This window comes from Trichomycterus rosablanca, chromosome 5, assembly GCF_030014385.1.
Source record: "Trichomycterus rosablanca isolate fTriRos1 chromosome 5, fTriRos1.hap1, whole genome shotgun sequence".
NCBI classification, from domain to species: Eukaryota; Metazoa; Chordata; class Actinopteri; order Siluriformes; family Trichomycteridae; genus Trichomycterus; species Trichomycterus rosablanca.
Window position 1 is genome coordinate 15,858,235 of NC_085992.1, and position 27,503 is coordinate 15,885,737.

The 27,503-nt window shown below is 42.4% G+C and overlaps 1 protein-coding gene across 1 annotated transcript in view; it reads left to right on the forward strand.

Annotated features, from left to right (window-relative positions):
* The window catches only part of cdh23 (cadherin-related 23), a 399,105-nt gene that overhangs the window by 224,673 nt on the left and 146,929 nt on the right, over positions 1 to 27,503 (forward strand). Inside the window, exons 17-25 of the mRNA XM_062994943.1 lie at positions 3,480 to 3,552; positions 6,738 to 6,854; positions 13,148 to 13,260; positions 13,888 to 13,995; positions 19,501 to 19,690; positions 20,671 to 20,816; positions 21,902 to 22,121; positions 22,201 to 22,353; positions 23,364 to 23,477. Coding sequence (XP_062851013.1) covers positions 3,480 to 3,552; positions 6,738 to 6,854; positions 13,148 to 13,260; positions 13,888 to 13,995; positions 19,501 to 19,690; positions 20,671 to 20,816; positions 21,902 to 22,121; positions 22,201 to 22,353; positions 23,364 to 23,477 — 1,234 coding nt within the window. The remainder of the gene's footprint in view (positions 1 to 3,479; positions 3,553 to 6,737; positions 6,855 to 13,147; positions 13,261 to 13,887; positions 13,996 to 19,500; positions 19,691 to 20,670; positions 20,817 to 21,901; positions 22,122 to 22,200; positions 22,354 to 23,363; positions 23,478 to 27,503) is intronic.

Consider the following 27,503-nt stretch of genomic DNA (forward strand, 5'->3'; position numbering starts at 1 on the left):
CCACCACCATGCTTGACTGTAGGCAAGATACAGTTGTCTTGGTACTTCTCACCAGGGCGCCGCCACACATGCTGGACACCATCTGAGCCAAACAAGTTTATCTTGGTCTCGTCAGACCACAGGGCATTCCAGTAATCCATGTTCTTGGACTGCTTGTCTTCAGCAAACTGTTTGCTGGCTTTCTTGTGCGTCAGCTTCCTTCTGGGATGACGACCATGCAGACCGAGTTGATGCAGTGTGCGGCGTATGGTCTGAGCACTGACAGGCTGACCTCCCACGTCTTCAACCTCTGCAGCAATGCTGGCAGCACTCATGTGTCTATTTTTTAAAGCCAACCTCTGGATATGACGCCGAACACGTGGACTCAACTTCTTTGGTCGACCCTGGCGAAGCCTGTTCCGAGTGGAACCTGTCCTGGAAAACCGCTGTATGACCTTGGCCACCATGCTGTAGCTCAGTTTCAGGGTGTTAGCAATCTTCTTATAGCCCAGGCCATCTTTGTGGAGAGCAACAATTATATTTCTCACATCCTCAGAGAGTTCTTTGCCATGAGGTGCCATGTTGAATATCCAGTGGCCAGTATGAGAGAATTGTACCCAAAACACCAAATTTAACAGCCCTGCTCCCCATTTACACCTGGGACCTTGACACATGGCACCAGGGAGGGACAACGACACATTTGGGCACAATTTGGACATGTTCACTGTGGGGTGTACTCACTTATGTTGCCAGCTATTTAGACATTAATGGCTGTGTGTTGAGTTATTTTCAGAAGACAGTAAATCTACACTGCTATACAAGCTGTCCACTGACTACTCTAAGTTATATCCAAGTTTCATGTCTATAGTGTTGTCCCATGAAAAGATATAATGAAATATTTGCAGAAATGTGAGGGGTGTACTCACTTTCGTGATACACTGTACATACATACATACATACAGTGGGGCCAAAAAGTATTTAGTCAGCCACTGATTGTGCAAGTTCTCCTACTTAGAAAGATGAGAGAGGTCTGTAATTTTCATCATAGGTACACTTCAACTATGAGAGACAAAATGAGAAAAAAAAATCCAGGAAATCACATTGTAGGATTTTTTAAGAATTTATTTGTAAATTATGGTGGAAAATAAGTATTTGGTCAATAACAAAAGTTCAACTCAGTACTTAACCTGTAACATAACCTTTGTTGGAAATGACAGAGGTCAAACGTTTCCTGTAAGTCTTCACCAGGTTTGCACACACTGTAGCTGGTATTTTGGCCCATTCCTCCATGCAGATCTTTTCTAGAGCAGTGATGTTTTGGAGCTGTCGCTGGGCAACACGGACTTTCAACTCCCTCCACAAATTTTCTATGGGGTTGAGGTCTGGAGACTGGCTAGGCCACTCCAGGACCTTGAAATGCTTTTTACGGAGCCACTCCTTTGTTGCCGGAGGTTTTGGCTTAAAATCTCACGATACATGGCCCCGTTCATTCTTCCCTTAACACGGATCAGTCGTCCTGTCCCCTTTGCAGAAAAACAGCCCCAAAGCATGATGTTTCCACCCCCATGCTTCACAGTAGGTATGGTGTTCTTGGGTTCTTCTTCTTCCTCCAAACACGACGAGTTGAGTTTTTACCAAAAAGTTCCATTTTGGTTTCATCTGACCACATGATATTCTCCCAATCCTCTTCTGGATCATCCATATGCTCTCTGGCAAACTTCAGACAGGCCTGGACATGTACTGGCTTAAGCAGGGGGACACGCCTGGCACTGCAGGATTTGAGTCCCTCTCGGCGTAGTGTGTTACTGATGGTAGCCTTTGTTACTTTGGTCCCAGCTCTCTGCAGGTCATTCATCAGGTCCCTCCGTGTAGTTCTGGGATTTTTGCTCACCGTTCTCATGATCATTTTGACCCCACGGGATGAGCTCTTGCGTGGGGCCCCAGATCGAGGGAGATTATCAATGGTCTTGTATGTCTTCCATTTTCTTACAATTGCTCCCACAGTTGATTTATTCACACCAACCTGCTTGCCTATTGTAGATTCACTCTTCCCAGCCTGGTGCAGGTCTACAATTTTCTTCCTGGAGTCCTTCGACAGCTCTTTAATCTTGGCCATGGTTGAGTTTGGAGTCTGACTGTTTGAGGCTGTGGACAGGTGTCTTTTATACAGATAACGAGGTCAAACAGGTGCCATTAATACAGGTAACGAGTGGAGGACAGAAGAGCTTCTTAAAGAAGAAGTTACAGGTCTGTGAGAGCCAGAAATCCTGCTTGTTTGTGGGTGACCAAATACTTATTTTCCACCGTAATTTACAAATAAATTCTTTAAAAATCCTACAATGTGATTTCCTGGATTTTTCTTTCTTATTTTGTCTCTCATAGTTGAAGTGTACCTATGATGAAAATTACAGACCTCTCTCATCTTTCTAAGTAGGAGAACCTGCACAATCAGTGGCTGACTAAATACTTTTTGGCCCCACTGTACATACATACACACACCGATCATCCATAACATTAAAACCACCTCATTGTTTCTACAATGTCCATTTTATCAGCTCCACTTACCATGCAGAGGCACTTTGTAGTTCTACAGTTACTGACCGTAGTCCATCCGTTTCTCTACATGCTTTGTTAGCCCCCTTTTATGCACAGCAGCGCTGCTGGAGTTTTTAAATACCATGTCCACTCACTGTCCACTCTATTAGACACTCCTACCTAGTTGTAGATGTAAAGTCAGAGATGATCTCTCATCTATTGCTGCTGTTTGAGTTGGTCATCTTCTAGACCTTCATCAGTGGTTACAAGAAGCTGCCCATGGGGCGCTGTTGGCTGGATATATTTTTGGTTGGTGGACTATTCTCAGTCCAGCAGTGACAGTGAGGTGTTTAAAAACTCCAGCAGTGCTGCTGTGTCATACCAGCACAACACACACTAACACCACCACCATGTCAGTGTCACTACAGTGCTGAGAATGATCCACCACCCAAATAATACCTGCTCTGTAGTTGTCCTGGGAGATTCCTGACCATTGAAGAACATTGAAGAATTATAATAGTAATAATTAGTGTTACAGTATTATAATATAATATTATTAGTAATTATTAGTAGCAGTAGTATTAGTAGCAGTTGTAACAGCTTCATTGATAGTGTTATACTTACCAGTACTAGTCTTTAATTTTAATTCAAGCATATTAAAAAAAATAAAACAATATTATGACCTTCTGAATTCAGCAAATTAAAACAGGTTTCAGGGTGGCATGGTGAAACGGCAGGTATTGGTGGTGCACATCTCCAGCGTCCTGGATGTGACCCCTTTTTGGGACACAGTCTGTTCAAGTTGTACCTGTTTTCCAAGTGCCCGTGTGGGTTTTCTCTGTGTCCTTGGGCCACTCTAATCAATCAAAAAGCATTCCAATAGATGGATTGGTTAGTCAGAATCGCCCCTCAGCGTGGATGGGTAAATTAATGAGTGTTTTTCTCACTTTGTTCTTGTTTTGTAGGATGAAAATGACAACCCTCCTGAGTTCAGCCAGCCATCGTATATTATCCAAATCTCAGAGAACATGGTGGCAGGTACGTCAACACCAAGCCTGTCGGTTCAGCTGAGAAAACCTACGTCTGCAATTATAAAGGCAATTTCTGCTCATGTGGAAAATGTGACCAGTTTTGTTTCTATCGCTTTGCTTTTAAACGGTTTTCTTTTTTTCCTCATTGTCCACTAATGTTTTTCTTACTAATTCCAATTCCCTTTCTCGTCTGTTGTTGTTGGCAGCTCTATTTGCATTGAAATTATAAACTCGATGACACAATGCAATTAGAGGTCTGAATGAATTGAATCTGGGTTTGTTGTTTTTATTTTTGTTCTTTGGGTGGCTGCATGCTTTTTTAAAATGGTAATGCCTGATGATAAAATGTTGTCCAACCCCAAATCAGAAAAAAGTTGGGACAGTTTGGAAAATACAAATAAAATAATGCAGTGTTCCTTACATTTACTTTGACTTTTATTTGATTGCAGACAGTTTGAACCCAAGATATTTCATGTTTTGTCTAGTCAACTTAATTTCATTTGTTAATATACCTCCATTCCTGCATTTTAGACCTGCAACACATTCCAAAAAAAGTTTGGACAGGGGCAATTTAGGGCTAGTAATGAGATAAAAAAAACTAAATAATGATGTTACTCCAAACAGGTGATGTCAACAGATGATTGTAATCATGGTTTGGTTCAAAAGCAGCATCCATGAGACATTTTTCAAATGGAAATCAATCATAAAACCATTTAAGGAATCGGGAGGAATTTCAGTGCGTAAAGGCCAAGGGCGCAAGCTTAAGCTAGACACCGGTGATCTTCGATCCCTCAGACGGCACTGCATCAAGAACCGCCACTCAACAATAGCTGATATAACCACATGGGTGAGGGATACTTTGGCAAACCTTTGTCAAGCACTACAATACAGAGTTACGTGCACAAATGCCACTTAAAACTTTACTGTGCAAAAAAGAAGCCTTATGTTAACCATGTCCAGAAGCGGCGTCGACATCTCTGGGTTTGGAGGCATTTGAGATGGACCAGCACACAGTAGAAACGTGTATTGTGGTCAGATGAATCAGCATTCCAGGTCTTTTTTGGGTAAAACTGGACGCCGTGTGCTCCAGACCAAAGACAAAAAGGACCGTCCAGACTGTTATCAGCAACAAGTCCAAAAGCCAGGGTCTGTCATGGTACGGGGCTGTGTCAGTGCCCTTGGCAAATGTCATTAACACTTTTGTGATGGCAGCATTAATGCAGAAAAGTACGTTGAGATCTTGGATCAACATATGCTGCCTTCAAGACGTCATCTTTTCAGGGACGTTCATGCATTTTTCAACAAGACAATGCCAAACCACATGCTGCACACATTACAAAGGCATGGGTGCGGAAGAAGAGGGTACAGGTACTGGACTGGCCTGCCTGCAGTTCTGACCAGTCCCCAATAGAAAATGTGTGGAGCATTTTGAAAAAAAAAAAAGTCCTCGTACTGTTGCACAACGTGTTTGCAGGAAGAATGGGACAAAATAAAAGCTGAAACACTAAATCACTTGGTATCCTCGATGCCAAAATGTCTTTTAAGTGTGGTGAAAAGGAATGGCAACATTACAAAGTGGTAAATGCTTTACTGTCCCAACTTTTTTTGGAATGTGTTGCAGGACTGAAATGCATGAATGGATGTTTATTAATAAATGAAATGAAGTTGAGCAGATAAAACATGAAATATCTCAGGTTCATCCTGTCTGCAATCAAATAAAAGTCAAAGTAAATGTAAGAAACTCTGTGTTTTTTATTATTTGCATTTTCCATGCTGTCTCAACTTTTTCTGATTTGGGGTTTTACATAGTCACTTTCCGATACATTTTTTTCAGCATCGTACCAACTGTTTAATGCCATCAGCAAAATAATTTTTAGTTGAGCATGTAGCCACTGATGCACCGCTGCTTTCACATCATCACCACATGAAAATCTTCTTCCCCATAAAGCTTATTTGAGCACCCAGAAAGGGTAGAAATCAGATGGCGCTAAATCCAGACAAGCTCTCTCAGAATCTCAGACACAATCAATTACTACTCCTCCCGCCCTCACTGTTTCAAACAAAAATATAAAAGTGCAGAAACCTTTTGAAGATCCCTCATATATTTTTTTTTTTTGAAATTTTCTATTTTTTCCCCACTTTTTCCTAAAATTTTCTCCCCTAATCTAGTCGTGTCCAGTTACCCTGATTGTGTCCTCTATACCGATTCGACCCTTCACCGCTGACTGAGGACGCCCCTCAACTGACATACGCCGCTTCCGGCACGTACAGTCAGTACAGACTGCATTTTTCACCTGCACGAGTCGAGTTCATACACTGACGGGCACTGTGTACGGAGGGCCACACCCCCATCAGCATTATTCCTCAGCCCTGTGCAGGCACCATCAGTCAGCCAGCAGGGGCCGCAGTTGCACCAGTTATGAGGACCTATGATCAAACTTTTTTTACCCTCTAACCCTGAACAACAGCCAATCGTTGTTCATGCTGCCGCCCAGCCCAGTCGGAAAGGCAGAGCTGAGATTCGATGCAATGTATTCGAAACCCCAACTCTGGTCCGCTTACGTACTGTACCGCTGCGCCACTTGAGCAGCTTGATCCCTTGTATAATTGACCCTAAATAAAACATCTGGAAGTGACTTTGATGTTAATGGACTGTTGACACACCTTTTGGCTGTGATGTGTTTGTCATGCACAGGTTCAGATTCTGAGTGACCGCGTTCCTCCCTTTTAAGTAAAAGTTTGAGATTTTGACTTTCTAGAAGAGTAGAGGGAATCTAGATGTTAATAAAATGTGCATGCTTCTTACATGTGTGTCGTTTTTCTATTTTTTTTTCAGTACGTAAGCTGGTGGCAGCTCGTTTTGTTTGGACACATGCTTTATTGATCAGAACCAAATGTTGGCTCACAGCCAATCTTGCTCTTAGCCCAGTGCCTTGATAATCCCAAAATCCATAAACACTCTCAGAGTCTGACACATCAGGTCCGCTTCTAGTGGCGATAAACTTCATCTGCTTTTAGAAATCTGTCATTTCTTGTGTTTGTTAGTGTGCGGACTATCGTTCTGTCATTTTCACGTTATCTCTATTATCTGCTGCTGCCATTGGCTCAGCTCCCATAAGCCCATTATCAGCCCGAGCTCCTCTGCAATAGTCATTTTAAACCAACCCCCCAACCCCCTCTTTTCTCTTTCAGGTGCGACTGTGTTATTCGTGACAGCTACAGATCTGGATGCGTCCAGAGAGTTTGGGCAGGCCTCGCTCATCTACTCGCTGCAGGGTCCCTCCGAGTTCAGACTCAACACTCGCTCAGGTAAATGCACAGGATTTCTGCATCCATTTAAATTCTTAGAATTGCATACAATTGAGCATACGGTCATTACTCCACATAGATAAGCAGTGGCAGGGGTTGTGGAATGGGTACTGAATAGCTAAGTGGCTTTCATAGGATAAATATAATTTAAATACATCTATAAGCTCAACATTTAATAGACACTTTCTTATCCAAAGCAACTTACAGAAGTGCTTCCTCAGTAAACACTGTCTTACTCTAGTACGAACAAAAAGATGCTTTGTTAGTCCCCTTTCATGCGGTTCCTTAAATGGTCAGGACCACCACAGAGCAGGTATTATTTGAGTGGTGGATCATTCTCCGAACTGAAGTAACACTGACATGGTGGTGGTGTTAGTGTATGTTGTGCTTGTATGAGTGGATCAGACACAGCAGCACTGCTGGAGTTTTTAAACACCTCACTGTCACTGCTGGACTGAGATAGTCCACCAACCAAAAACTTCCAGCCAACAGCACCCAGTGGGCAGCGTCCTGTGACCACCGATGAAGGTCTAGAAGATGACCAACTCAAACAGCAGCAATAGATGAGCGATCGTCTCTGACTTTACATCTACAAGGTGGACCAACTATGTAGGAGTGTCTAATAGAGTGGACATGGTATTTAAAAACTCCAGCAACGCTGCTGTGTCTGATCCACTCATACCAGCACTAACACACCACCTCCATGTCAGTGTCACTGCAGTGATGAGAATGATCCACCACCTAAATAATACCTGCTCTGTGGTGGTCCTGACCATTAAAAACATAGTGAAAGCAGATTAAAGTATGTAGAGAAACAGATGGACTACAGTTAGTAATAGTAGAACTACAAAGTGCTTCTATATGGTAAGTGGAGCTGATAACATTTTGTATATAAATAGTGTACAAGAATAGTAAGTGCATGTTAGTTTCAGTAATTTGAGTGTTAGTCAGAGAGGTTTAGAAGTTCAAACAGACAGGCTAAGTTCATTCCACCACCTTGGTACTAGGACATAAAAGAGCTTTGATTCGTGTCTTCCTCGAGTTCTGAGTGGTGCATCAACACCAGACTCATTGACTCAGTGATTCATTTTCCATGCTCATACGCAAAGGAAAGCATTCCGCTTAGCGCTTTTGTGTTTTAAACATTCTCAAATGGTAACCTGTGTATTCTATGCATACATAGAATTAATTTTCAACATCGTGTAAAAAGTAATATCGAATATACTGATATTTATGATACACTGCCCAGCCCTAACTTGAACAAAGAAAGACAATAGTAATCAGAAACTCTAACACAAAAACTAACTTTAGTCTTGGGGCTGAAAATACTCCTTTAACTAAAAGGTTTGCTCTCAGAAACTAATAAACTTAAAAACAATGAGCTGAACCCTTTAAATCCAGCACACTGTTTTCACCCAGAGTCTTTTCCTAAGTTTAGACCTCAGTTAAGCTATCTGCTAGGGTTTGTAACCTTATATAATATATATAATTTTACTTTTCCCTTTGTTTCAGCTTTGTTTCTTCTTACTTTTCTTTTACTTGTCTGTTATTTTCTTTTCTTTTTACTTTTTTGCTACATACCATACCATCTGCCCCTCTACAAAGGTGCAGCAATGAGCAATGGTTTGAGTGAGCTTTTATGCAGAGCCCTGCAGGTGTGTCTGATTAGCAGTAATCAGTGCTGGGGCTTCTGGGAACTGGAGTTCTGAGAGCTGCTTCCAGCTGCTCTCTTACTGCGCCGCCCAGGCCCCCTGCTGGTGACCGGCGGCGTGGACTGACCCCTTACAGGGCAGCTACAGGAATCCAGGATTTGGACTGGTTATAAACAGGCAGGCAGCTGCATCATTTTGAATCAGTTACAGGGGTTTAATAGTGGAAATGGGAGGACCTGTCAGGAGGGAACTGCCATAGTCTGACCTTGAGGTGACAATCGATGGACAATCACAGTGATAATTTGTATCTTACTACCATTTAGCCTTATTTTCATTGATACATTATACATCTTTTTTTGTATTTTATTACATTTTATTATTTTACCTTTATAGATTTATACTTTTATAGATTCTTTTACATTTATAGATTCATTTTATCTCATATTTAATGGCACTTTTAAACCAATAAATATGAAATGACTATTTTATTGCTGTATCATTACCTTTTTGAACTCATATTAATGTTACCCAAAACTACCTAATTACCAATTAAGTCATTTTAAATATTGTGTCTTTTACTGTAAATTTTAATTTATTTTATTGGTATCACGTTTAATTTTTAGGTACCTATTTACCATTTTCAAGTCCATTACCATTACTGTTTATTAAGCTTTTTTAAGTATTAAGAATCAGATTATCATTTTATTTCATTTCAGTGGTAATTAATTACATTTAAATATATATATATATACCTTACTTGTTTGTATGTTTATTAGGATTTTAACGTCATGTTTTACACTTTGGTTACATTCATGACAAAAATGGTAGTTGCTCGATATACAAGATTCATCAGTAGTTTACATTAATTAACGTGATTAACACATTAAAATTTTAATCGCGATCAAAAAAAAAAAATCGAGATTAAAATTTTTAATCAAACGATTTTTATTGGGCTATGTTTGTGCCACTTTAAACATGCATCACTGTGGTAATTTGCACAGCTTTAACACAGCAACATTGTGTTTATACTGTATAACAATAACACGGGTAATTTTGCAGTTTGCGCTCATGAGTTCGAGCTCAGACCTCGAGCTCAGGCCTGGGCATTGTACGGCCACATCCGGCCCGCGAGACATCCCAAACCAGTCCGCATGAAGTCAGTGGCAATTAAAGATCAGACGTAAATAAATGTACATCACACATGACATGCAATATTACAGGATTGTTTTTATTTTGACAAGAGTACTATTTCTTTACATTTCCGCAAGTTTGGATTTACGTGTGTGCGAGACGAGTGTATCCGGCTTCACCATAATGTATCGGTGAACAGAACTGAGCAAGACTGACAGAGATAATATAGTTTTTAACAAGACATGAACTTCAAAAGTCAGGTGTAAAGCTTTTTAAGGATCACAATTTAAATCTAGGGTTTATATCGCTGTTACGGTACTAAACACAGAGAAATACAAGAACTTGAACGATGCACAGCGTCACATCTGAAGCTTCGCTAACTAAACTGCAAACAAACATGGACTTTTTATAAAGTTTTACACATCCAGGACTGGAGCAGTAAAGATCAGCTTTGTGATATCCAAATAGCAACAGCACTTTGTGTAAAGTTAATGCACATTTTATTCACATTTGTTGTCAAGAAAGTTAATTAAATAGTGAAATAATGTTGATGTTTGTACTCCTGCTTTCATTTTCTGATTGTAACATCTACTTCTAACATTTGTATTTCTCTGTGTTTAACAGTAACAGTTTATCGGAACTGTAAAATAAAGACAATAGGCAATAAAGAGAAATCTTATTATTATTGAGCAGAATGAAGTTCACCCTATTGGTCCGGCCCTCCACAATAGTAACAGTTTCTTATGTGGCCCCTTGGAAAATGTAATTGCCCACCCCTGCTCGAGCTGCTGCTGCTACATATTGTGAAATATAGGGGTATTTTAAATAATAATTTTTCTTTTCAAAAAGCTTGAGAAATCATCACTAGACAAAATTTGTTATTAATTGACGCTTTAATATCATTTTTGGTCAAAGCACGCCTTTGTTTTGTCGGACATCTGGGTGCACGCTGCACGGATACGCGTTACAGGCTAAATGAGCTCAGACTCAGTCTAACTTTATTTTAGATGAATTTGGATGTAAAGCCCATGAACTGTTTATGTTGTGGGAACATTACAAACACAGGTGTTAAATGGATCACAATGGACTGTATAAACGCTTTAATATAGTTTACATTTACATTTTCAGCATTTAGCAGACATTTTTATTCAAGGGCCCAACAGTGGCAACCTGGCAGTGGTGGGGTTTGAACCAGTGACCTTTTACTTACTAGTCCAGTACCTTAACCGCTAAGCTGCAACTGCCCCATACATAGTTAACGATGATGCCATCTTTTCTGATGGTAAATGATGCACACATGCTCAGCCGTCCATATGATCTTTGAGAAAATAGGACTAGTCAGACGGATCAACCATCTTCCATTGCTCTGATGTCTACAGTTCCAATGTTTGCATGGCCATTGCAGCTCCTCTTGATGTCGCACGAGGGTTAGCATGAACAATTTGAATGTGCAGCCCTATACAAAAGGCTTTGATGCATTGAGCCACAGTGGGACATCCATTGGGCTGTACCAGACGCCACAGCCTTTATGTCGTCTGGCATCAACAAGTCTTGAAGGTCCAGTCATCTGGTCATAACGATTTGGTTCTTATCAAAGTCCCTTGGGTCTTTATGCTGATCATATCTGCTGCATTCAACACATTAACTATAAGGAACTTCTATCAGCCCAACATTTAATAGATCCCCAGTCATTACATGCCCAGTGTTATGAAACAGACATTGCCAGGTACATTTTGGGGTGGAACCTATCTATCTATCCATCCATCCATCCATCCTATATCTATATATCCCATCCTATATCTATATCCATCCATTTGTTTATCCATCCAGCCACAGCCTTTATGTCGTCTGGCATCAACAAGTCTTGGAGATCCTTCAATCCAGTCATCTGGTCATAACGATTTGGTTCTTATCAAAGTCCCTTGGGTCTTTATGCTGATCATATCTCCTGTATTCAACACATTAACTATAAGGAACTTCTATCAGCCCAACAATTAATAGATCCCCAGTCATTACATGCCCAGTGTTATGAAACAGACATTGCCAGGTACATTTTGGGGTGGAACTGATGTTCAGTGTAGTATCCACATTTTAATGAAAACTATTTTCCAGTATTAAATGCTAACACAGTTTTTAAATGTTCTTGTTGACTTTTCTCTGTTTACATCAGGAAGATTTAATTCAATTTTAAAGGCCAATCCAATAATCCATCATCTTATCAGCTACGACTCTTTATAAGATTAGATTTTTTGATGTTTAAGGACCTTATCAACAAAAAATAACTTCTTCACAAGCTGTTGGAACTCAATGCAGTTTTCCTCCATCATATATTTCCTAATTTAAAAATAGGCTTCACAGAAAGAATTTGATTTGATATGTTTGAATTGACCGGTTTGTCCTTCATCATCTATACATGACAGTTTACAAATGATCATTTTAATTTTTCATCCAGTTAGCATGCTACGATGACATTGTACAGAAAATGAATCTTGGAAATTGCTTCAACAGTTTAGCATTGAGGGCAAAATAAATGTCATTACAGTCTGGAAATTTCAGGGATTTCTATTTATTGTGATTGAATTTTATGCAACACAGGGTTTCACAGGGATAATACTATACAAAGGTCTACAGTCGGGTAGTCTTTTTGCCAAAGTTTGGAAGTAACCCCCAGCTTATGCTGAAAGGAAATCATTTTAAATGATTCTGAATTTAGATCTAATCCAAGAACCACCAAAAACAGATTTGCCATAGGTTATAAGCTGCTAAAACACAGGTGCACTGTCCGCAGTCAAGCAAGCTCTAGCTCTGGTCTTAGAGACTGCTACAAATCTTATAAACTTTTTCTTTGTTTATTTGATCAGCAATAAAGTTTAGTCAACCTTTCAGTAGAAGGTGCCAATCTATCTATCTATCTATCTATCTATCTATCTATCTATCTATCTATCTATCTATCTATCTATCTATCTATCTATCTATCTATCTATCTATCTATCTATCTATCTATCTATCTATCTATCTATGTTGTTTGTAAGGTCGAATAAGGCATTTTATATGAGCACAGAGAAGTCAATATATGTCTTTAACAGGAGGCCATGCCTAAAGAGCGTCACCACAACCAGGTTAACATAAGCCCCAATCTTTCTCTTTCTCTCTCATCCATCCATCCATCCATCCTATATCTATAGCCATCCATCCATCCTGTCTCTGTCTGTCTGTCTATCTGTCTGTCTGTATGTCTGTCTGTCTGTCTGTCTGTCTGTCTATCACATCCAATGTCTATAAAATATTTCAGTCACAGAGAAAGTGTTGAACATGCGTCCCAAGAGTCCCTCTGTATGTGGTCAAGCTGATATATGCTTGGAAGCACTATTGGTATGCAGGGTGTGTTTTGAAGTTTTGTATGGATGTTTCCCACTGCATTTTTGATGGATGGAAAGGTAACACAAGCTGTGTGTGTGTGTGTGTGTGTGTGTGTGTGTGTGTGTGTGTGTGTGTGTGTGTGTTGTACAGGCGAGATCACCACCACAGCTTTACTGGATCGTGAGGTGAAGTCTGAGTACATTCTGATTGTGAGGGCTGTGGATGGAGGGGTGGGACCTCTGCAGAAGACCGGCATCGCCACGGTAAACAATAAGACACATAAAGACATGTAAAAACACAATAATATCCAGTGTGATATAGTAATAATATGATATAGTTGCTGCTGTAACACTATCTAATTGACTTACATGCCTTTATTGTTTGTGTATTGCAATTAATGGTGCTTTGTTAGCATTTTAAACTCTTAACTCATAATGCTTAACTGCCTCTTTATATTTTAATGTAGTAAAAGAAGTAAAATATGATTAGAAATGCAGCCAGATGCATTTTTGCCACCCACACATTGATGAGTTTGGCACCACCTAGCGTTGCATGCGGAGAGACACACCCTAAGGGCACTCTTCCTCATCTCTTGTGCAGGCGCCTCGAATCAGCTGGCAGAGGTCATAATCGCATTCTGACAGAGAGAGACCCACATCCGGTTCTTTGTCCCACCCCCCAACTGAGCAACCAATCGTTGCCCATACAGCCACTCAGTTTCAAACCGGTGAAGCAGAGCTGGATTCGATACTACGTACTCAGAATCCAGCCCTGGTTGCAGCGTGTCTTTTTACCGCTGCGCCACCTGAGCGGCATAATAGAATATTTTTAAAATGATACCAGTATATTGTGTATGGTTACATTAATGGGATTTGAATCTCTTCACTTAGGTGAACATCACCATCCTGGACATTAATGACAACGCCCCTGTTTGGCAGGATGAGCCATACCTTGCTAACGTTGTGGAAATGAGTCCAATCAACACTGATGTCATCTCGGTGGGTACTTTCTAATGACTGGTTAACCATTAAGATGTTTTTTTAAATAAAATGACAGACCTTAAAAAACCCCCATTAGAAAATTATGACAAGATTTGGGCCAGTGATGCTGTTGCGTGTGTAGGAAGTACCAGAAGCTCAACTGTGTTTTGTTGGCATTTCACCAATGAATCATGCACCTTCTAGCTTATTTTACCACATTGATTCTCGGGATTGAGTGCTGCTACCTGAGCAAGTTACAATGTTGTCATCAGTTCAGTTTACAGTGGGGCCAAAAAGTATTTAGTCAGCCACTGATTGTGCAGGTTCTCCTACTTAGAAAGATGAGAGAGGTCTGTAATTTTCATCATAGGTACACTTCAACTATGAGAGACAAAATGAGAAAAAGAAAATCCAGGAAATCACATTGTAGGATTTTTAAAGAATTTATTTGTAAATTATGGTGGAAAATAAGTATTTGGTCAATAACAAAAGTTCAACTCAATACTTTGTAACATAACCTTTGTTGGCAATGACAGAGGTCAAACGTTTCCTGTAAGTCTTCACCAGGTTTGCACACACTGTAGCTGGTATTTTGGCCCATTCCTCCATGCAGATCTCCTCTAGAGCAGTGATGTTTTGGGGCTGTCGCTGGGCAACACGGACTCCACAAATTTTCTATGGGGTTGAGGTCTGGAGACTGGCTAGGCCACTCCAGGACCTTGAAATGCTTTTTACGGAGCCACTCCTTCGTTGCCCGAGCGGTGTGTTTGGGATCATTGTCATGCTGGAAGACCCAGCCACGTTCCATCTTTAATGCTCTCACTGATGGAAGGAGGTTTTGGCTTAAAATCTCACGATACATGGCCCCGTTCATTCTTCCCTTAACACGGATCAGTCGTCCTGTCCCCTTTGCAGAAAAACAGCCCCAAAGCATGATGTTTCCACCCCCATGCTTCACAGTAGGTATGGTGTTTACTCAGCATTCTTCTTCCTCCAAACACGACGAGTTGAGTTTTTACCAAAAAGTTCCATTTTGGTTTCATCTGACCACATGATATTCTTCCAATCCTCTTCTGGATCATCCATATGCTCTCTGGCAAACTTCAGATGGGCCTGGACATGTACTGGCTTAAGCAGGGGGACACGCCTGGCACTGCAGGATTTGAGTCCCTCTCGGCGTAGTGTGTATACTGATGGTAGCCTTTGTTACTTTGGTCCCAGCTCTCTGCAGGTCATTCATCAGGTCCCTCCGTGTAGTTCTGGGATTTTTGTTCACCGTTCTCATGATCATTTTGACCCCACGGGATGAGATCTTGACCCCAAGGGAGATTATCAATGGTCTTGTATGTCTTCCATTTTCTTACAATTGTTCCCACAGTTGATTTATTCACACCAACCTGCTTGCCTATTGTAGATTCACTTTTCCCAGCCTGGTGCAGGTCTACAATTTTCTTCCTGCTGTCCTTCGACAGCTCTTTGGTCTTGGCCATGGTTGAGTTTGGAGTCTGACCGTTTGAGGCTGTGGACAGGTGTCTTTTATACAGATAACGAGGTCAAACAGGTGCCATTAATACAGGTAACGAGTGGAGGACAGAAGAGCTTCTTAAAGAAGAAGTTACAGGTCTGTGAGAGCCAGAAATCTTGCTTGTTTGTTATTGACCAAATACTTATTTTCCACCATAATTTACAAATAAATTCTTTAAAAATCCTACAATGTGATTTCCTGGATTTTTTTTTCTCATTTTGTCTCTCATAGTTGAAGTGTACCTATGATGAAAATTACAGACCTCTCTCATCTTTCTAAGTAGGAGAACCTGCACAATCAGTGGCTGACTAAATACTTTTTGACCCCACTGTATGTTTTCAAGATCTGGCATCACACAGCTGTTTCTGCTTCTAGAAAATGAGCAAAATGTGACTGTTCCTCTTTAGCTGACCATGAATATTTTATTATAGGCTTCCTAACCTGCAGTATGGGTGATGCATTGCAAAACAGGACCTAAGAATGTGGGTTTGGTCCTAGCATCTAGGCACTCCCACCTCTCCAAAACAAGCAGAATAGATTATATACATACACTATGTGGGCAGAAATACAGTGTATCACAAAAGTGAGTACACCCCTCACATTTCTGCAGATATTTAAGTATATCTTTTCATGGGACAACACTGACAAAATGACACTTTGACACAATGAAAAGTAGTCTGTGTGCAGCTTATATAACAGTGTAAATTTATTCTTCCCTCAAAATAACTCAATATACAGCCATTAATGTCTAAACCACCGGCAACAAAAGTGAGTACACCCCTTAGTGAAAGTTCCTGAAGTGTCAATATTTTGTGTGGCCATCATTATTTCCCAGAAATGCCTTAACTCTCCTGGGCATGGAGTTTACCAGAGCTTCACAGGTTGCCACTGGAATGCTTTTCCACTCCTCCATGACGACATCACGGAGCTGGCGGATATTCGAGACTTTGCGCTCCTCCACCTTCCGCTTGAGGATGCCCCAAAGATGTTCTATTGGGTTTAGGTCTGGAGACATGCTTGGCCAGTCCATCACCTTTACCCTCAGCCTCTTCAATAAAGCAGTGGTCGTCTTAGAGGTGTGTTTGGGGTCATTATCATGCTGGAACACTGCCCTGCGACCCAGTTTCCGGAGGGAGGGGATCATGCTCTGCTTCAGTATTTCACAGTACATATTGGAGTTCATGTGTCCCTCAATGAAATGTAACTCCCCAACACCTGCTGCACTCATGCAGCCCCAGACCATGGCATTCCCACCACCATGCTTGACTGTAGGCATGACACACTTATCTTTGTACACCTCACCTGATTGCCGCCACACATGCTTGAGACCATCTGAACCAAACAAATTAATCTTGGTCTCATCAGACCATAGGACATGGTTCCAGTAATCCATGTCCTTTGTTGACATGTCTTCAGCAAACTGTTTGCAGGCTTTCTTGTGTAGAGACTTCAGAAGAGGCTTCCTTCTGAGGTGACAGCCATGCAGACCAATTTAATGTAGTGTGCGGCGTATGGTCTGAGCACTGACAGGCTGACCCCCCACCTTTTCAATCTCTGCAGCAATGCTGACAGCACTCCTGCGCCTATCTTTCAAAGACAGCAGTTGGATGTGACGCTGAGCACGTGCACTCAGCTTCTTTGGACGACCAACGCGAGGTCTGTTCTGAGTGGACCCTGCTCTTTTAAAACGCTGGATGATCTTGGCCACTGTGCTGCAGCCCAGTTTCAGGGTGTTGGCAATCTTCTTGTAGCCTTGGCCATCTTCATGTAGCGCAACAATTCGTCTTTTAGGATCCTCAGAGAGTTCTTTGCCATGAGGTGCCATGTTGGAACTTTCAGTGACCAGTATGAGAGAGTGTGAGAGCTGTACTACTAAATTGAACACACCTGCTCCCTATGCACACCTGAGACCTAGTAACACTAACGAGTCACATGACATTTTGGAGGGAAAATGACAAGCAGTGCTCAATTTGGACATTTAGGGGTGTAGTCTCTTAGGGGTGTACTCACTTTTGTTGCCGGTGGTTTAGACATTAATGGCTGTATATTGAGTTATTTTGAGGGAAGAATAAATTTACACTGTTATATAAGCTGCACACAGACTACTTTTCATTGTGTCAAAGTGTCATTTTGTCAGTGTTGTCCCATGAAAAGATATACTTAAATATCTGCAGAAATGTGAGGGGTGTACTCACTTTTGTGATACACTGTACATGGACACTTCCACTAATGAAAGAGGTCATGTGTTGTAGACCATACCTATTGCTAACAGGTGTATAAAATCAATCAGTCTAGTCTGATATGTATTTTTCCAGTGGTCTGTACAAAGCTCTAACCTCAAGCCTACTGAACATCTCGGTCCATTTTTGGTCCAGCATTAGTACCTGACCTCAGAACTGCTATTTAGAGTAAATGGGCACACATACCAAAATCATGTGGAAAGGTTAACTTTGTATTTGTATTTACAGATTTGGAATGGGGGGTGGCTCGGTGGGTAGCACTGTCGCCTTACAGCAAGAAGGTCCTCGGTTTGATCCCTAGGCGGGGTGGTCCGGGTCCTTATTGTGTGGAGTTTGTATGTTCTCCACGTGTCTGCGTGGGTTTCCTCCCACAGTCCAAAACCATGCACTCAGGTTAATTGGAGACACTAAATTGCCCTATAGGTGAATGGGTGTGTGTATGTGTGTCTGCCCTGTGATGGACTGGCGCCCCGTCCAGGGTGTTACTGTGTGCCTTGTGCTCCTTGGGATAGGCTCCAGAATGTATTCTCAGCTTGCGCCCAGCGTTTTTGGCTGACGCCGGACCCACTGTGATCCTGACAAAATTAACCGGCTCGTTTATCAGCTTTAAACAATATAATGTATCAAAATCTACAGTCAATTTAGGCCGCTCAGGTGGAGCAGTGGTAAAAACACACGCTGGAACCAGAGCTGGGATCTCAAATACATCGTATCGAATCTCAGCTCTGTCTGCCGGCTAGGCTGAGCGGCCACATGAACAACGATTGGTTTGTTGTTCAGATATGGGTGGGATTAAGCCGGATAGGGTCTCTCTCATAACTAATGCAATTACGACCTCTACTGGCTGATTGATGGCGCCTGCACAGAGATGAGAAAAGAGTGCTCTCAGGGTGTGTCTCTCCGTACACAGTGCTGAGCTGCACTGCACTCGTCAAAGTGTAAGTGATAAGATGCATACGGCATGCTGCCCACTTGTCGGAGGGGGTGTGGGTTAGCTTTGTTCTCCTCAATCAGAGCGGGGATCGTCATTGGTGGAGAGGAAGCATGACACAATAGGGCAATTAGATGCGCTAAAAGGGAGAAAAAGGGGAGAAAATGTATAAACATAATAATAATAATAATAATAATTAATAATGGAACCCATGGTTAAGGGGTGGAGAAAGACATGAAGGTATCCTAAACTATCACATCCGAGGCCTCAAGCCGCAAGCCACCCTGTGTTGAATTTGTATAAGAAGAACTTTATGAATAAATGTTGATGTAGTGATAACATTGCAGTATCTTCGAGTTATTTATATATTTGATTAAGCTACATCCAACACCTCAGATGTAATAGTTTAGGAAGCCTTCATGTCTTTCTCCACTCCTCCACAATGGGTTCTTCCATCAAATGATCCATCTTTTATACTTAGCTGCCTGGGTGCGTAGATCAGACTGTTCTTCTTTCTTTCCGAATCCAATTTACAATTTAACCCATCGTCAAATGCGAACATTACAGCACCAACTGCCTGGTGTTAGGCTTATTTTTGTTTTTGTGTGTTTTGGCTCTGTTGATTTAGTATCGGTGTGATTTTAATTGGATGTGAAAGCTCACCTTAGATAAACCTTAATTAAAATCTGACTTTTGTTCCACTCTTTGCACCTTAGGGTGCAGCAAAGTTCTGCAACAAAGTTCAAATGCCATGTATGCTGTGCCCGCTTGTGCTTTTTATTTAAGATGCCATGTTTGCCATTTATAATTTTTTTTTGTTCCTCTAGGTGCTAGCCCAGGACCCTGATAATGGAGAGAATGGAACAGTTGTGTACAGTATCAGTCCAGCCAATCCTTACTACATTATCAACAACAGAACTGGGAAGATTCGTACCAGTGGTGCTGTGCTGGACAGAGAGAGCCTGGACCCACGAGCTGCCCAGTTTATGAGGACCATTGTCATCTCAGCTACTGACCGTTAGTACAACGACAATGGGAGTTAAAAGTAGCTCTTATCTAGCTTACAATATATATATATACACACACACTGATCATAACATTAAAACCACTTCCTTGTTTCTACACTCACTGTCCATTTTATCAGCTCCACTTACCATATAGAAGCACTTTGTAGTTCTACAATTACTGACTGTAGTCCATCTGTTTCTCTGCATGCTTTGTTAGCCCCCTTTCATGCTGTTCTTCAGTGATCAGGACTCTCCCAGGATCATTCAGACCACTGCAGTGCATGGTGGTGGTGTGTTAGTGTGTGTTGTGCTGGTATGAGTGGATAAGACACATCAATGCTGATTGAGTTTTTAAACACCTCACTGTCACTGCTGGATTGAGAATAGTCCACCAACCCAAAATATCCAGCCAACAGCGCCCCGTGGGCAGCGTCCTGTGACCACTGACGAAGGTCTACAAGATGACCAATTCAAACAGCAGCAATAGATGAGCGATCGTCTCTGACTTTACATCTACAAAGTGGACCAACTAGGTAGGAGTGTCTAATAGAGTGGACAGTGAGTGGACACGGTATTTAAAAACTCCAGCAGCGCTACTGTGTCTGATCCACTCATACCAGACCTGACCATTGAAGAACAGGGTGAAAGCAGGCTAAAACAGTATGTAGAGAAACAGATGAACTACAAAGTGCTTCTATATGGTAAGTGGAGCTGATAAAATGGACAGTGAGTGTAGAAACAAGGAGGCGGTTTTAATGTTATGGCTGATCGGTGTATATTTAGTATGTAATGACATCAAAACAGCTCTTAGAATTAATTTTAGAATTTTGTGTGTACATCATCTAGAATAATTCATGTGATCGATAGCTCTCTGTTGTCAACAATTTATTCCACTGCAGTGGAGTGAAAGTCTAAACTGAAGTCATGTTTAGGGTTTGAATAGTCTGTATATGTTTGGGTTTGTAATTGATGCTTTACTGCCCTCTGGAGGTGGAAGGCCGCCACTGCGCTCCTCAGCCAGCACCACTGTCTACGTCAACCTGCTAGACCTGAACGACAATGACCCCGCGTTCCTCAACCTACCGTTCATCGCTGAGGTGCCTGAGGGATTTCCAGTCGGTTCGTCTGTCTTTAGGGTTAGTCTGGGTACCCTTTTTTTGGACTCCCTGAGCTTTAGTGTATAGATTCACTTATTCTACTCATTCATTACGTTTACCACCGCTTTATCCTGGCTAGGGACGCACGCGGTGGGTCATGCTCATTGGGCAAAAGAGGGGAAACACCCTGGACAGGTTACCACATTTTACCCTTTTTCTCCTGCGAAGTCAATTCGTCTTCCGTTGCTGGAGACTCCGGGCGTGTCCGAGGAGGGTATATTCACCTGCCTCACGCTCCCTCCGACGTGTGCGCAGTACACTTACCACTTCTTATTCGCTCACACGTTTGGTGAATTTGCGCATGAGGCCAGTATTCGCGTGCGAAGAGCCACGCACTGATCTCCACGCTCCACATTTTCCTTTACAGGAGCCTCGGGCTATTACCCAAGACCCCACCCACATTAGTCCGGTCTTTTACCCTCCCGGTAAAAGGCATTGGCAATCATTTACATTACATTTTCAGCATTTAGCAGACACTTTTATCCAAAGCGACTTACAGTACTATGACAGTGTATTGTCTAAGCAATTGAGGGTTAAGGGCCTTGCTCAAGGGCCCAACAGTGGCAACCTGGCAATGGTGGGGCTTGAACCAACGACTTTTTGATTACTAGTCCAGCACCTAAACCACTAGGCTACAACTGTCCTTATTATGCCTGCTAAAGGGTGCCCAGCCGACCGGTAGCAGAGCTGAGGTTCGAACTCGGGAGTTTAGAATCTCAGCACTGGTGTGCTGGCGGAATATCCCGCTCTGCCACCTGGGGGCCACACAGGACAATTTAAGCATCTCCAGTCGGTCAGACTGGATGTCTTTGGACTTGTGGGAGAAAACCGAAGCACCCGAACATAGAGAGAACATGCAAATTCTACACAGAAAGTAGTAGTAGCTAGCAGCTGAAAGTTCCTGGGCTTTTTTACCTTTGTCCTAAGTTCCTGGGTTCAAGTTGTTGGGTCATGATCTTTAACGTATTTAAAATTGTGGACTAACGTTCCAGGACTTCTTTTACTGTACTGCTAATAGGCTTAAGGTGACGTTCCTGAGCTAAAACGTTCCCATGTCTCCTCAGGTGCAAGTGCAGGACCCAGACGAGGCAGAAAATGGAGCGGTCATGTTATCACTGCAGATAGGAATACCACGTATGGACTTCCGCCTCAACACCACCACAGGGGTTCTGTATTCCACAGGGGTACTGGACCGTGAACAGATCGGTCAGTACCAACTGCGACTGGTGGCATTCGATGCTGGGCAGTTCCCACGTACCTCCACCAGCACCCTGACCGTAATGGGTATGACGGACGTCACTAATGAATCTTTTGTTAATCCGAGAAATATAATTATAATATATTGTATGATTTGTTTCTGCAGTGCTGGATGTGAACGACGAGACCCCAACATTTTTCCCGCGCATCCACAACGTGACTGTGTTGGAGAGCATTCCACGTGATTTTGTAGTTGTACGACTGAACTGCTCTGATAACGATGCTGGACTCAACGCTGAGCTCAGCTATTTTATTACAGGTTAGAAGGCAAAGCTCATCAGTGCTTTTGGGATAGATGAAATGTGATGCATCCCAACCTTCATAATAATGAGCAAAATATTATGTTAAATTATTCTGGCCATAAAACCACCTCCTTGTTTCTACACTTACTGTTCATTTTAACAGCTCCACTTACCATATAGAAGCACTTTGTAGTTCTACAATCACTGACTTTAGTCCATCTATTTCTCTGCATGCTTTTTTTTTTAACCTGCTTTCACCCTGTTCTTTAATGGTCAGGACCCCCACAGGACCACCACACAGCAGGTATTATTTAGGTGGTGGATCATTCTCAGCACTGCAGTGACACTGACATGGTGGTGGTGTGTTAGTGTGTGTTGTGCTGGCATGAGTGGATCAGACAGCAGCGCTGCTGGAGTTTTTAAATACCGTGTCCACTCACTGTCCACTCTATTAGACACTCCTACCTAGTTGGTCCACCTTGTGGATGTAAAGTCAGAGACGATCACTCATCTATTGCTGCTGTTTGAGTTGATCATCTTCTAGACCTTCATCAGTGGTCACAGGACGCTGCCCATGGGGCGCTGTTGGCTGGATATTTTTGATTAGTGGACTATTCTTAGTCCAGCAGTGACAGTGAGGTGTTGAAAAACTTAATCAGTGCTGCTGTGTCTGATCCACTCATACCAGCACAACACACACTAACACACCACCATCATGTCAGTGTCACTGCAGTGCTGAAAATGATCCACCACCCAAATAATACCTGCTCTGTAGTGGTCCTGGCCATTGATGAACGGCATGAATAGGGGGGTAACAAAGCATGCAGAGAAACAAATAGACTACAGTCAGTAATTGTAGAACTACAAAGTGCTTCTATATGGTAAGTGGAGCTGATAAAATAGACAGTGAGTGTAGAAACAAGGAGGTGGTTTTAATGTTATGGTTGATCGGTATATATATAAATAAAATGTAAAAAATGTTTTGACACCCCACACTGTGTGTGTGTGTGTGTGTGTGTGTCTGCAGGTGGAAATCAGGACGGGAAGTTCAGTGTTGGTTTTAGGAATGGTGTGGTGCGCACAGTTGTGGCTCTGGACCGGGAGACACAGGCCTCATACACGCTAGTCATTGAAGCAATCGGTAAGCAGCCTTCTGTGATAATGTGCTTATGTGTGCATTTTGTGAATCATTACATTCAAACAAAGCTACCCAAGGAGTTACCCAACATCCATATCAGTCTTGTAAAAAATGGCAGCCTAGCGGTTAAAGTACTGGACTAGTAAGCATAAGGTTGCTGCCAGGTTGCCACTGTTGGATCCTTGAGCAAGACCCTCAATAGTACACAAAGCTGATCCACATATGAACTCGCCTTGTGCAGGTGAAAAGATGTAAATTATTAAGACTATTGTATAAACGTGTAGGCATGTATATGTGTGTCTTTGTGTTTGTGTATGTATATATACAGTGTATCACAAAAGTGAGTACACCCCTCACATTTCTGCAGATATTTAAGTATATCTTTTCATGGGACAACACTGACAAAATGACACTTTGACACAATGAAAAGTAGTCTGTGTGCAGCTTATATAACAGTGTAAATTTATTCTTCCCTCAAAATAACTCAATATACAGCCATTAATGTCTAAACCACCGGCAACAAAAGTGAGTACACCCCATAGTGAAAGTTCCTGAAGTGTCAATATTTTGTGTGGCCACCATTATTTCCCAGAACTGCCTTAACTCTCCTGGGCATGGAGTTTACCAGAGCTTCACAGGTTGCCACTGGAATGCTTTTCCACTCCTCCATGACGACATCACGGAGCTGGCGGATATTCGAGACTTTGCGCTCCTCCACCTTCCGCTTGAGGATGCCCCAAAGATGTTCTATTGGGTTTAGGTCTGGAGACATGCTTGGCCAGTCCATCACCTTTACCCTCAGCCTCTTCAATAAAGCAGTGGTCGTCTTAGAGGTGTGTTTGGGGTCATTATCATGCTGGAACACTGCCCTGCGACCCAGTTTCCGGAGGGAGGGGAGCATGCTCTGCTTCAGTATTTCACAGTACATATTGGAGTTCATGTGTCCCTCAATGAAATGTAACTCCCCAACACCTGCTGCACTCATGCAGCCCCAGACCATGGCATTCCCACCACCATGCTTGACTGTAGGCATGACACACTTATCTTTGTACTCCTCACCTGATTGCCGCCACACATGCTTGAGACCGTCTGAACCAAACAAATTAATCTTGGTCTCATCAGACCATAGGACATGGTTCCAGTAATCCATGTCCTTTGTTGACATGTCTTCAGCAAACTGTTTGCGGGCTTTCTTGTGTAGAGACTTCAGAAGAGGCTTCCTTCTGGGGTGACAGCCATGCAGACCAATTTGATGTAGTGTGCGGCGTATGGTCTGAGCACTGACAGGCTGACCCCCCACCTTTTCAATCTCTGCAGCAATGCTGACAGCACTCCTGCGCCTATCTTTCAAAGACAGCAGTTGGATGTGACGCTGAGCACGTGCACTCAGCTTCTTTGGACGACCAACGCGAGGTCTGTTCTGAGTGGACCCTGCTCTTTTAAAACGCTGGATGATCTTGGCCACTGTGCTGCAGCTCAGTTTCAGGGTTTTGGCAATCTTCTTGTAGCCTTGGCCATCTTCATGTAGCGCAACAATTCGTCTTTTAAGATATATATATATATACAGTGTATCACAAAAGTGAGTACACCCCTCACATTTCTGCAGATATTTAAGTATATCTTTTCATGGGACAACACTGACAAAATGACACTTTGACACAATGAAAAGTAGTCTGTGTGCAGCTTATATAACAGTGTAAATTTATTCTTCCCTCAAAATAACTCAATATACAGCCATTAATGTCTAAACCACCGGCAACAAAAGTGAGTACACCCCTAAGAGACTACACCCCTAAATGTCCAAATTGAGCACTGCTTGTCATTTTCCCTCCAAAATGTCATGTGACTCGTTAGTGTTACTAGGTCTCAGGTGTGCATAGGGAGCAGGTGTGTTCAATTTAGTAGTACAGCTCTCACACGCTCTCATACTGGTCACTGAAAGTTCCAACATGGCACCTCATGGCAAAGAACTCTCTGAGGATCTTAAAAGACGAATTGTTGCGCTACATGAAGATGGCCAAGGCTACAAGAAGATTGCCAACACCCTGAAACTGAGCTGCAGCACAGTGGCCAAGATCATCCAGCGTTTTAAAAGAGCAGGGTCCACTCAGAACAGACCTCGCATTGGTCGTCCAAAGAAGCTGAGTGCACATGCTCAGCGTCACATCCAACTGCTGTCTTTGAAAGATAGGCGCAGGAGTGCTGTCAGCATTGCTGCAGAAATTGAAAAGGTGGGGGGTCAGCCTGTCAGTGCTCAGACCATACGCCGCACACTTCATCAAATTGGTCTGCATGGCTGTCACCCCAGAAGGAAGCCTCTTCTGAAGTCTCTACACAAGAAAGCCCACAAACAGTTTGCTGAAGACATGTCAACAAAGGACATGGATTACTGGAACCATGTCCTATGGTCTGATGAGACCAAGATTAATTTGTTTGGTTCAGATGGTCTCAAGCATGTGTGGCGGCAATCAGGTGAGGAGTACAAAGATAAGTGTGTCATGCCTACAGTCAAGCATGGTGGTGGGAATGCCATGGTCTGGGGCTGCATGAGTGCAGCAGGTGTTGGGGAGTTTTATTTCATTGAGGGACACATGAACTCCAATAAGTACTGTGAAATACTGAAGCAGAGCATGATCCCCTCCCTCCGGAAACTGGGTCGCAGGGAAGTGTTCCAGCATGATAATGACCCCAAACACACCTCTAAGACGACCACTGCTTTATTGAAGAGGCTGAGGGTAAAGGTGATGGACTGGCCAAGCATGTCTCCAGACCAAAACCAAATAGAACATCTTTGGGGCATCCTCAAGCGGAAGGTGGAGGAGCGCAAAGTCTCGAATATCCGCCAGCTCCGTGATGTCGTCATGGAGGAGTGGAAAAGCATTCCAGTGGCAACCTGTGAAGCTCTGGTAAACTCCATGCCCAGGAGAGTTAAGGCAGTTCTGGGAAATAATGGTGGCCACACAAAATATTGACACTTCAGGAACTTTCACTATGGGGTGTACTCACTTTTGTTGCCGGTGGTTTAGACATTAATGGCTGTATATTGAGTTATTTTGAGGGAAGAATAAATTTACACTGTTATATAAGCTGCACACAGACTACTTTTCATTGTGTCAAAGTGTCATTTTGTCAGTGTTGTCCCATGAAAAGATATACTTAAATATCTGCAGAAATGTGAGGGGTGTACTCACTTTTGTGATACACTGTATATATATATATATATATATATATATATGATCCACCATATATATATACTTTATATATCCTGCAGTGCCTGCAAAGTCCCTCTGCTCAAGAAGGCTCATGTACAGGCCCGTCTGAAGTTTGCCAATGAACACCTGAATGATTCAGAGAAAGCTTGGGAGAATGTGATATGGTCAGATGAGACCAAAATTGAGCTCTTTGGCATCAACTCCACTCGCCGTGTTTGGAGGCAGAGAAATGCCCGGTGGGGATGGTGTTCTTGGGGTCATATCCAGCATTTCTCTGCTCCCAGCTCCCTTGAGATCATTGACAAGCTCCTCCCGTGTAATTCTGGGCTGACCTCACCTTTCTCAGAATCATTCTTACCCCACGAGGTGAGATCTTGCATGGAGCTCCAGAGCGAGGGCGATTGACTGTGATCTTGTATTTCTTCCATTTTTGAATGATCGCACCAACAGTGGTCTCTTTCTCACCAAGTGTCTTGCTGATGGTCTTGTAGCCCATTCCAGCCTTGTGCAGGTCTACAATCTTGTCCCTGACGTCCTTTGATAGCTCTTTGGTCTTGCCCATGGTGGTCGAGAGATTTGAACAGAAGAAACTGATTCTGTGACAGGTGTCTTTTATACAGGGACAGGACTAATTTGTGTGCCTCATGGGCACATAACCGGTCTGTGGGGGTCAGAATTCTTGCTGGTTGGTAGGGGATCAAATACTTATTTCCCTTAATTAAATACAAATTAATTTATAACTTTTATTTAATGTTTTTTTTCTGGATTTTTTGTTGATATTCTGTCTCTCTTTGTTAAAATAAACCTTCCATACAAA